Genomic DNA, 12,167 nt, shown 5'->3' with positions numbered 1-12,167 from the left:
AAAAAGTGAACTCTCCTTCCCAAGAGATTCCAGTGGAACATTCTCTGGTTGTTTTATGTTGCTCTGCAAGTTCACATCAGTTGCAGCAGCTGCTCTGACAAGTAAATACTCACTGGGCTGTTTACAGTGACCAGAAAACAGACTCCAGAGTCTGGGAACCTGCCTCACACAACCAAGTCCCTTTAGAGGAGGCAATAATGGGAGGCCAAGAGGTGCTGCGTCCCATAGGAAGAGCTATATGTTATCCCCAAGTCCGTCATCAACAAAATGGATTTTACCAGGATTTGAAAATTTTGTTTGATAATAATGACAAAATTGCATGAACAATGCAAGTTAATTCAATACAAATCTATAGAAGATACAAAAAGACCTCAGCTGTACTGCAGGATATAAAGAACTGATGACAACAACAAACTTAATCTGATAAATTCCATACAACACGTGCAAACACATGGCTATCACAACATAGAAGAGGTAGGCCTTTTATTATTATTATTAGAGAAATATGACAGTGGTTCTCTATGTTAATTGACTATTCTTTCTAATCACTTGTAGACCTTAAAAAAATGACCTCAATCTATCCCATAACAGACCAACTGAATCAGATTCTCCAGGTGTGTGACGCCCCATTATAAGTATTTTTAAAAAGCTACTCATGTGAATCTACTGTGAAACACATTTGAGAATCACTAGTTTAGGGTGTAAAACTTCATCAGGATTTTGACAAGTGGAAATGGGGATAGAGGGATGGTCAGGGAAAAGCATACAAGCAAAGGAGTAAAGAGTGCAGGGTTTGGGAAGAGTGGAAGAAATATTTGCGGAAGCTTGAGGATTCATGTGGGAGATGAGAGCGAGCAGAGGAAAATAAAGATTCAAAGGCAGAAGCAAGATCACGGAGACAGATTGACATCCAAGGGAATTTGAATCTCATTTTCAAAATACGTAAAATCCTGCTCTTTAGACATGGCATTGTTGATTATACATTAGTGTTCATTTCTAAATGACCCAGATAACTGTGCCCAGATAGAAAGGAACTGCTCACAGCTTCTATGTGAAAACTGAGAGTCACTGAACTCCCACCACTGCACCCGAACACAAAGTGCACCGGACCCCACAGTAATAAGGCACCCCTGTCATCTTCGTCTACAAATTCCAGCTAGCAAACCTGTGTGTGCCCATCTCTCCTGGATTTATAAACATATACAAGCAAATGGGAGAGAAAGAGGAAGATAGAGGAGACTCTGATATACTTCTCAAGAAGGGCGATTCCGTCTGTCTCTACAATACCTAGACTAGTCATTTCTTCAATTATATGATCTACTTTAGCAGAAAGAGGCGACAGTAACTGTTGCAAGGGTGCCGTTCTTTATGATGTTAGTAACGTTCGACGCTTCCAGTAACTGATGAAGTCAGTAGAGCAGGTGTTAAACTCATCTAACAAAAAATGGCATGGAGTGTCAGGTGACTGTTGCCCTAAAAGCCTATAATTGCCATATTTTAGATTCCAATATATGCCATCCCTGCTATTGTCCGGGGAAAAAGCATAGCTGAGTGCATGTTGCTAAAACACCTAAAAGAGGTTTTTAAACGATTGTTTTAGATGCTGCTATTTCTTTTAAATGTAAGCATTAGTAGCTGATGTTACTTAGGGCTTATTTTATGTGCTAATTTTCAGTGCCATTAAGATAGGTTATTATGATTCAAAATATTTCAAGTTATAAATCCTTCAAGAACAGAGATCTTATCTTCTTTATACTCATATTCCCAGAAGACTTAACCCAGTACTGGTGTAATGATTGTTCTTAATAAATATTATGTTTCTGAAACGAAAGACTCACATGATTTTGTGATATTTAACATTTTATGTTACTCACTGCAATCTACACAACTAGTTGTGTCAAACCAAATACAAAATACATTTGACCTGATACAGTTTTATCTATTCCTTCAATCATTTGACATATATGCATTGATGCCTAATTTGTGCCTACATTGTGTACACATGATGAAATGTGTGTACAGTGGTGAAACATAGACAAGGTCTCTGCCCTCAGAGAATCTGTACATTTGTGTCAGGAGACAACTACACATATGTATATGCACAATAAATTTGTAAACAAAAAAATGCTATAAAAGAGATAAAAGAGAGTGATATAATGAAGCAACTACCCCAGATAAAATAGTCAGGGAGAGTCTCCTCAAACAAGTGGCATTCGAGCTAAGAATTAAATGAAAAAATAAGTCTACAAATAACAAGTTCTGGAGAGGGTGTGGAGAAAAAGGAACCCTCCTACACTGTTGGTGGGAATGTAAATTGGTGCAGACACTGTGGAAACAGTATGGAGGTTTCTTAAAAAACTAAAAGTAGAGTTACCATATGATCGAGCAATCCCACTCCTGGGTATATATCTGGAAAAATGAAAACTCTAATTCAAAAAGATACATGCACCCCAATGTTCAGAGCAGCACTATTTGCAATAGCCAAGACATGGAAGCAACCCAAGTGACCATCAACAAATGATTGGCTTAAGAAGATGTGGTGTGTATGTATGTATATATATATATATATATATACACACACACACACACACACACACACACACACACACACATACGTACACACAGAGTGGAATATTACTCAGCCATGAAAAGAAAGAAATGTTGCCATTTGCAGCAACATGAATAGACATAGAGAATATTATACTAAGTGAAATAAGTCAGAGAAAGACAAATACTATATGATATCACTTATATGTGGAATCTAAAAAATAATACAAATGAATCTATATAAAAAATAGAAACAGACACAGACATAGAAAACAAACTTATGGTTACCAAAGAGAAAGGAAGGGAGGGAGGCACAAATAGGAGTATGGGATTAACAGATACAAACTACTATACATAAAATAGATAACAAGGATTTGCTGCATAGCACAGAGAACTATACCCAATATCTTGTAACAACCTTTAATGGAATATAATCTGCAAAGAAAAAGAAAACAAATCACTATACTGTACACATGAAACTAACACAGTATTGTAAATCAACTATACTTCAAAAAAAAAAAAAAAGACAACCATGCAAGGAAACAGGTGTTGAGTGTTCCAGATGGAGAGAACAGCAAAGGCAAAGGCCCTGAAACTGGGTGAGTTCACTGTCATGTTCAAGGCATGAAAAGATGAGAAAGGCTAACATATATAAGAGGTAAGCCCAATAAGTGGGCAGGGACAATGTCACCTAAAGCCTGGAGGAAGACCATGCAAAGAAGTTAGAAATTTATTTACATTCAATGGGAAGGTGTTAGAAGGATGTAACAAGAAAGTGACATGATCAGATTTATACATCTATTACACCAAGAAATATTCTGAACCAACAGTGCTCTCAATTACCAAAAATAACCTAAATGATGGTCAGATTTCTGTTCTTAGTAAGACCCACATACAAAGCTATTTTTAAAGGTGAGGAAATGAAAGCGAATTCAGAAAATATGTTACTACTAAAAACAACCCTAGTTCCTTGCCAAGGAATCCAGTTCACCGACATTTTCCTGGGCAGAGCAGGAAGCAGTTCATGGATGAAGAAAGTGCATCCCTGGGGATGGCAGAACTTTGTTCCCCAGGCACGTCACTCAGCATGGCAGAGAGAAATCAGCAGGTGAGGTGACCATGACATCTGTCATTCTAACAGGGACATTTATGACAGTGACAGGGCACGACTGATAATTACATCAGAACAATAGGTATAAAGTGGGACTTTCCCCAGCATCTGGGACATAGAGTCACCCTTGACCTAGGCTTGAGTCTCTACTTGTACCAAACAAGCTACGCGGCTGGAAGCAGGGTGTCACCCTTTCTGAGATTGCATTTCTTTATTGGACACATGAACTGTGGTTGCATCTTCCCATTTACTGCACACCAACTACCAAAGGGTCTCTCTGGAGAGACAGAAGAATAAACCTCATTTCATGTTCACAGACTAGCCCAAGAGCAAATAAACTGAATGGTAGTGCAACAAGTGAAGCTACAGAAACATATGCTGGGGTAAAAGCTCTAGAGCTAGAGAGGCGAGAAGTGATAACTCCTATGAAGACATCAAAGAATGCTTCATGGGGTCCCAGTGAAACCTGAGCTGAAGTTAGGAAAATGAACAAAAATTCACATGTGAATCAACATGATCAAGGCGAAGAGCTCCTTGACTCAGAGCTCTGTTCCATTCCAGTCAGCGGGGTCGGCCCATGCAAAGGCACAGAAGTGTGCGACACCATGGCAGGTCCAGGCAGTCATCAAATTGGATCAACTAAGTCATGTTTAAGGTCTTTTATGCACAAAAAAGCTAAGAGTCACCTATTTATTGATGTTAAGTACTGTTTTTAAAAATGAAATTTTTATCTTTAGCCCCAAAATGTAATATTGCATATGTCAATATTCTATATTTCTATCCAAAACAGCCATTTGATCTATCCCTGTTCACATAACATCTATTTACTCTGAGTTGTACACATACTTCAGCTCCTGGCCATGTGTAAAGGAAGTATATGAAGACCGAGGATAGATGCAAACCTCTCCCTGAGGTTGCAAATCATCGTTTTAACAATAAAAGAAACACGGAGAGACGTGGGGCAGAGGGCTGAATATGCAGGAACGTGAACATTTCCATTTTATAGATGAGACAAATGAGGTAGAGTTTAGTTAAGACCTTGCAACCTACTTAGTAATGGCAGAGCTGGAATTTGGCTTCAGGGAGTCTGACTCAAGGGTCTATGCCTCTAACAACTACACTGCGTGCCTCTCAACAGTAATGCTAACATTGCAATGGACAATTCATGCCACGCGCCCCTTGTTCCCCAGTTCATCGTTGCTTCAGAGCAATCTTAGGGGAAAAGTTGTAAAAAAAACACTGACCGGTTCTCAGGAGCAACCTCTAGAAAAAATAAGATGCAGATATGCAGAGAGCAAAGTCAAATTTCCATTTTTGAATTCAGCATTCTGAACTTTGAGAACCCATGGTCAGGATGCTTGCCCTCTGGGTCTGTCCAAATCAGCATTAAGAATTCAGCTGAGTCCACATGACATGAAATAACTGGATTGGCCAAGGTTCTCATGGAAACGATCACTTTTTTTTTTTTTTGCGGTACGTGGGCCTCTCACTGTTGTGGCCTCTCCCGTTGCGGAGCACAGGCTCCGGACGTGCAGGCTCAGCGGCCATGGCTCACGGCCCAGCCGCTCCGCGGCATGTGGGATCCTCCCGGACCGGGGCACGAACCCGTGTCCCCTGCATTGGCAGGCGGACTCTCAACCACTGCACCACCAGGGAAGCCCCTGAAACGATTACATTTTTGATCAGTTGTTTGGATTTTGTGAAAGGTATAAGGTCTTGAAGGGGAAGAACTCCATCTGTTAACTTCCTCTGTCCAGCAGTTAACAGAACTGCAAGCAGAAAAATGATTAAAGGAGACCTTGCAAAGATGATAGCAGTGGTAATAGCAACCATAATAAGGTTAATTTGACTCTATCATATTTGTGCATCAATCCAAAGCTTATAGTCTTTAAATATTATGGTATCCCATTTAAATCTAATAATATATGTGCATTATTATCCACATTTTTATGTATTCACAGGAGAAGGCTCAGAGAGGTACAGTGACTTTTGTAGTACAAGAGCCGAGATTTAAACTAAACTTTCTAAGTCCCTCAATATTCCCTCTTCTCCCACAGCTGTATCTTAAACTGTGAAAAATTCCAGCAAGTCATCATGGTTTCCTTCAGAAAGAACTAAAAGCCACAGACTACAGACCCAGGCTTTGTCCTCTGACTGCCCTAGTTTCTGTATAATAGTTTTAAAACTCTGCACTGCCTAATCCTTGGCCTGATCCCTGAATTGTAGAGGGAGGAAATTTGAAAACTGATGAGTTTAACCAGTGGGGGGTCATATCTTAACACTGGGAGCTGAACAGACTACCAAAGCAGGCTGTCCTTCCTGCAAAGGTCCAGATGGATGGAGGGCATGGCTGAAAGCTGCTTACCAATACAGGACTCCCCGGACAGTGAATAGGTCCCATCGTCATGGAAACCGCTTCTGCACTCACAGTGGTACCACCCTGGCAGGTTAACGCAGCGGGAATGGTTGTGGCACTCAATGATCCCCTCTGTACATTCATCAATATCTGCCTCAGAGAAAAACACAAGCCCACCAGGACATTAATTTCTTTTGACACTAACCTTTCAATAAACACCTAAAACATGCTCATGTCAACATATCATTTAAAACTGGTTAGTCACCTAAAATAAAGTTACAGGAAAAACTGTATCCCATCTTTTTTTTTTCTAGAATCTAAACAAACAACCTGAAAGCTTCATTTTTTGGATGCTTTCTCATACATTGAACAATGAATGAGAACTGATGGTCATGAACACATTCCTAACAGCACAGGCTGTGTTAGTTTCTGAATCACCAGAAACTAAATTGAGGATGTTTGGCACAGTTTTGTTATTCAGAGTATATGACTCTTCTCTGCTTCAATGATTTCAGTATAATAATCCCAGATATTAATTGGTATTCTTTGAAAATATCTGTGAACAAATAAGTTCAGGAAACTCTAGGTTAAATAGTGTTATACTAATGTTTTATAGATTTCAGTCTCAGAGACTTATCATATTTATATGCCCTGCAAAACTTAGCAGAATCATAATATGCACTGTTTCCCAAATTTATTTGGCTGAGGAATGCTTTTTCTTTGGATAATATCTTGTGAAACTAAGTTTTGGGGGAGCACAGTTTGAGAACCACTGTACTAATTCTTTCTAAAACTGCTGATTCACTTAAGGACTTGATTTGTGATAGTCAACCAGAGCTCCTCATTCTTCAATCGTGCCTGATGAAAAGAAGTTTTCTGGGCTCTATTTGCTCTAGAATCTGGCTTCTTAGAATCAGCAAATGCCTGGATTCTCTAGCCCAAAGGCTTGCCTCTGAGCTGCAGAAGAATGACACCACTGTAGAACAATGAGCTGTCAATCGTCATGCCAGGCTCAGCTCATCTTACAGAATCTCTCCAGGTAATTATTTCTTGGAATATAGCCATTGCTGGCTGGGAATCCCCCCCTAGTCCTCCTAGAAACACCTGAACTACAGCAGTCTTATACAAATAGAAATTTAATTAATACTAAGATATAACACATAATGGATACAACGCTCTTTGGAGCCCTGTTCAGCAGTGCCCTGCTGTAGGCATCAGCTACCAGTGTATCTATTATACTGAAAAGTCCTGAGTTGTGCACAAGGCTGTGAATGTAGTTTGAAACCTGCCAGTCTCATCTCATAGCATTCCAGCCAAGTAAAGAGAGGAAAGGTGCAGCTCTTTATTCTGGGCAACTGCATCCTGGCCTTTTTCTGCCAACTGCCATCTTCTTCCTTTATGGCTGTGTCATTAAGTTCATGCAGTCCTTTGACATACAGCATCCCTCAGCTTTCTAAATGCAATCAGGCTACAGGACCTAGTGCTTCTATAGCACCTTCAGCTATAGCAGTCAGGTTGTATGTGCATTTATTATAAATCTCCAAACAATAAAATTTCAACAACTATGTTTTCATTTCTGAAATTTTACAGGTGTGTGGTTCAGTGGGACACACCTTGAATCACTAAAATGTTCATAAATTGAAACAGAGAAGTGACTTGAGGCCATGTCTCACAGAGGGGAAGAACCGGGCCCTAAGTTATGAAGTCAGTTTGGTTATTTCTAAATACAGGTCACCAAGAGGAACAGACATAACTAGAAGACTGATTTTCAGAGATAACTTCTCTATGACAGGCTGAAAGATAACTCTCTGTAACAAAGCAGCAACAAATTTTGCCTCAGACATTTATTTCCAAAGCTTCCAGAAAGTCTGTCATGATCCCCACAGACCCTGTGATTTCTAGACTAATGACAATGTTTAGGTAACAACCATCTAGCCACAGTTAGTGTGTCAGGAAACCAGGACATACAAAAGCAAAACTTCTCAAATAACCAAAGAAGTCGTATGTCCTGGTTGGTCTCCTTGTCACCTGCTGCCTCTTTCATTCTCAAAACCAACTCAGTTTGGAGGATAAATTATCTGAACATCTTACCAATAATTCCTCCTGCTCTCAATTCTACAGGAAATTTCTAGGAGGAGCGGGAGTACTGAATGATGTGCAAATATTTTTTTTAAATTCAAGATATTTTTATTCCCAAAACGAAATAAGAGAAACTAGTAAAGCTTCCACGATCCAGCAGGATATAAGTTATCTGTGTAGCATGGGAGACTCTTATAGGGAGTGAATACAACCAGTCAAATTATACATCTGCAATTACCCCAGAGACACTGGGGTATTCCTGGCTTATACGGAAAATTAGAAAAGTAGTGGAGGTGTTCCTTGCCTGAGAGCTGCACTGCACACAGAAGATCCTGGGGCTTCACTGGGAATAACCAGGGCTCATCACACAGTAGCACCTGCAAACAAGGCTGCACATTTCTATTTCGTGGGCCAGGTCTACAGCTGAAGCCAACAGTTTCATTTTATATGAAACCAGGCTGTACTTGAGAGGTGCTTATATTTTCGTCGTGTTCATAAAACTGGCTATTTCTTCTGTATAGTCGCAGTAGTATTAAAAGCAACAACCACATGGGCTTCCCTGGTGGCACAGTGGTTGAGGGTCAGCCTGCCGATGCAGAGGACACGGGTTCGTGCTCTGGTTCGGGAAGATCCTACATGCCGCAGAGCGGCTAGGCCCGTGAGCCATGGCTGCTGAGCCTGCGCGTCCGGAGCCTGTGCTCCGCAACGGGAGAGGCCACAACAGTGACAGGCCCGCGTACCGCAAAAAAACAAAACAAAACAAAAAGCAACAACCACAAACCCAAATACAGAAAACACTTGGAGGCTTTTCAGTGATACTTTGGGAACTTTAAAAACTGTTAAATGGCTTGTGGCTGCCTTTGTCCTAAGAGATTTGTTTCTCCCAGTCAACACTTGCTACGGGCAAACAAACAAGACAGATGCTCCGGGAACGGGGTCTCTGTGAGTTCACCATGGAATCTGGCCCCGTCTCAAGGAATTCTGATAAATCACAGTGAGCCTGGGTGCATCACACGGTGTCAGACATTGCCAAGGAAACAGACAAATAAAAAAATCATTTTTCCTTCCTATAACAAATCCTAGGATTTTGTTTAAATCTCAGTTTAATCCAGCACAGACCTGAAAATGTAGCAGAGGAAACAAGAGATGTTGGAGGATTCTTGAGAGTGGAACCTACAGTATTCACTTTTGTATCCAAGTGTCTGCTACATAATGAATCACATGATAGCCCAGGTCAAATAGCTAACATATGGTGAAACCAGGTTCAGAATGAGCTAGAACCCGTACTTCTCACTCTTCTATCACATCATGTCATTGATGAACAGAGAAAGGAAGATTTACACCAAGATAATGTATTTATTCAATTCTCTAAATATTGGCTGAGCTGAAAATACATGTCAAGGATGATATTTGTATTGTGGCAGTTGCAAAACAGATGCAAAAGTGAAGAAGTTGTGATTCCTGAAACCCAGGAGCTCTCAAACAAGAGGAAGAGGTATATACCACACACTCATCCTTCAAACCCTGACTGATATCACCTTCTCCAACTCCTCCAGACATACAGGTCCTCCCTCCCTAATGCCTCACTATGTACACACACATCTATTTAAGCATAGCATTATTTCCCTTTTGTGTCCATCCCTCAAATGCAGACTTTCCAAGAATAGAGACAACATCTTAGGTTTACATTTCTTGGAATAATAAGTGAATGTCACAGGGAGATCAGCTCGGTGCTTTGTGACCCCCTGGAGGGGTGGGATGGGGAGGGTGGGAGGGAGGGAGATGCATGAGGGAGGGGATGTGGGAACAGATGTATATGTATGACTGATTCACTTTGTTATAAAGCAGAAACTAAAAAAACAAAAAAACAAGTGAATGCCAAGCATTATGAAAGTACCCAGTAAAAGTCTGTGGGAATGAATGAATGAAAAAATAAATGACAATGGACCGAACATAAGGAACAACGAAAAAGTGCTATAATAGAGATTTAAAGCACCACAAGAGATCCTGCTATTTGCAAATCACAAAGATACAATGTCAATTCGCAAAATTAAATATTATGGGGTTAGTTTAATCTTTATATCTTATTTACCTAAAAGACACTTTATAGTGTCTAAAAGACACTATATAGTTTTTAAGACTTTGCTTCTGAGACTAATCTTTAGAGATTTCAAGGCAACAAAAGACACACACTTAAAGTTGCCTTCAATCAAGAATCCTACTTGTCCTTTGAGTTTTTTATTCAGCATGAAAAACAGAGGACAACCCAAGGTTTTTCCATAGGATGTGTCCTAAACAACACATTTAACCCTATTTGGAATGTAGTGAATTTGCTATCAAAAGTCACTGGCAAACACATCCTTGGATTCTTGCAAAATTCTAGTTTCTTGACTTGGATGAATCTCTTCCTTCATCTGATCTCCTCTCTCTCAGATTTGCTATTTGAAAATTTACAAAATAAAGTTGTTCTCAAAATTTATTTCCAAGGACATACTTTTGTTTTTCATATTAATTGGTTAAAGTTCACAGTGAAATCGTTGATTATATCTTTTCTAGGGATTTGTAGGTTGAGCCATGAGAAAAACTTTTGATGCTTTCATTCACTGAACAAAAGTTTATTGAGCATACTTGTATGAAGCTATATTCCACCGTATGATAAAGAGGTGAAAAAGATAAGGTCCCTGTACTCCAGACACTTAGAGTCTATCAGCACAACTGGAATGTAAACATATAACCATGGTTGAGAACACTGGCTTTGCACACAAATATGACTTCAAACTCCTGCCCAACAACACACTAATATATTGTTTAGATTTTTCCAAATTTTTGCTTTCTGATCTGTAGATCAGGAATAACAAAATCAAACTTCATAGATGTGATGAACAAAAAATACCCTTAAGCAAAATTTACTGTTTCCCCTATTGTATAGGATATTAACTTTGGGCTCTATATTACTGCTTAAAAATAGAAGACAGAAAAAAATTAATATTACCTTGTAACCAGGTCACTGGTTAGGACTGAGAGACGATTTCCAGATCTTTAAAAATGTTCATTTGCATTTTTTTAAATTTATATATTTTTATTGTTTTCTTAGCATCTTTATTGGAGTATAATTGCTTTACAATGGTGTGTTAGTTTCTGCTTTATAACAAAGTGAATCAGCTATACATATAAATACATCCCCATATCTCCTCCCTCTTGCATCTCCCTCCCACCCTCCCTATCCCACCCCTCTAGGTGGTCACAAAGCACCGAGCTGATCTCCCTGTGCTATGTGGTGGCTTCCCACTAGGTATCTACTTTACAATTGGTAGTGTATATATGTCCATGACAGTCTCTCACTTCATCCCAGCTTACCCTTCCCCCTCCCTGTGCCCTCAAGTCCATTCTCTATGTCTGCATCTTTATTCCTGTCCTGCCCTTAGGTTCTTCAGAACCATTTTTTTTTTAGAGTCCATATATATGTGTTAACATATGGTATTTCTTTTTCTCTTTCTGACTTACTTCACTCTGTATGACAGACTCTAGGTCCATCCATCTCACTACAAATAACTCAATTTCATTTCTTTTTATGGCTGAGTAATATTCCATTGTATATATGTGCCACATCTTTATCCATCCACCTGTTGATGGACACGTAGGTTGCCTCCGTGTCCTGGCTATTGTAAATAGAGCTTCAATGAACACTGTGGTACATGACTCTTTTTGAATTATGGTTTTCTCGGGGTATATGCCCAGTAGTGGGATTGCTGGGTAGTATGGTAGTTCTATTTCTAGTTTTTTTAAGGAACTTCCATACTGTTCTCCACAGTGGCTGTATCAATTTTCATTCCCACCAACAGTGCAAGAGGGTTCCCTTTTCTCCACACCCTCTCCAGCACTTATTGTTTATAGATTTTTTTTGTTGATGGCCATTCTGACTGGTGTGAGGTGATACCTCACTGTAGTTTTGATTTGCATTTCTCTAATGATTAGTGATGTTGAGCATTCTTTCATGTGTTTGTTGACAATCTGTATATCTTCTTTGGAGAAATGTCTATTTAGCTCTTCTGCCCATTTTTGGATTTAGTTGTT

The 12,167-nt window shown here is 39.6% G+C and overlaps 1 protein-coding gene across 3 annotated transcripts in view; it reads right to left on the bottom strand.

Annotated features, from left to right (window-relative positions):
* NELL1 (neural EGFL like 1) overlaps positions 1-12,167 on the bottom strand; it is a 911,833-nt gene that overhangs the window by 72,034 nt on the left and 827,632 nt on the right. For 2 of the 3 annotated variants that reach the window (XM_060103268.1, XM_060103270.1), the window contains one exon: positions 6,024-6,164. The exons of the other annotated variant lie outside the window; for it this stretch is intronic. In XM_060103268.1, the coding sequence (XP_059959251.1) occupies positions 6,024-6,164 (141 nt within the window). The remainder of the gene's footprint in view (positions 1-6,023; positions 6,165-12,167) is intronic. 3 annotated transcript variants of the gene reach the window in all.

The sequence above is a fragment of the Mesoplodon densirostris genome, chromosome 7 (assembly GCF_025265405.1).
Source record: "Mesoplodon densirostris isolate mMesDen1 chromosome 7, mMesDen1 primary haplotype, whole genome shotgun sequence".
Taxonomy (NCBI): Eukaryota; Metazoa; Chordata; class Mammalia; order Artiodactyla; family Ziphiidae; genus Mesoplodon; species Mesoplodon densirostris.
This window is presented reverse-complemented; position numbering and strand designations above follow the sequence as displayed.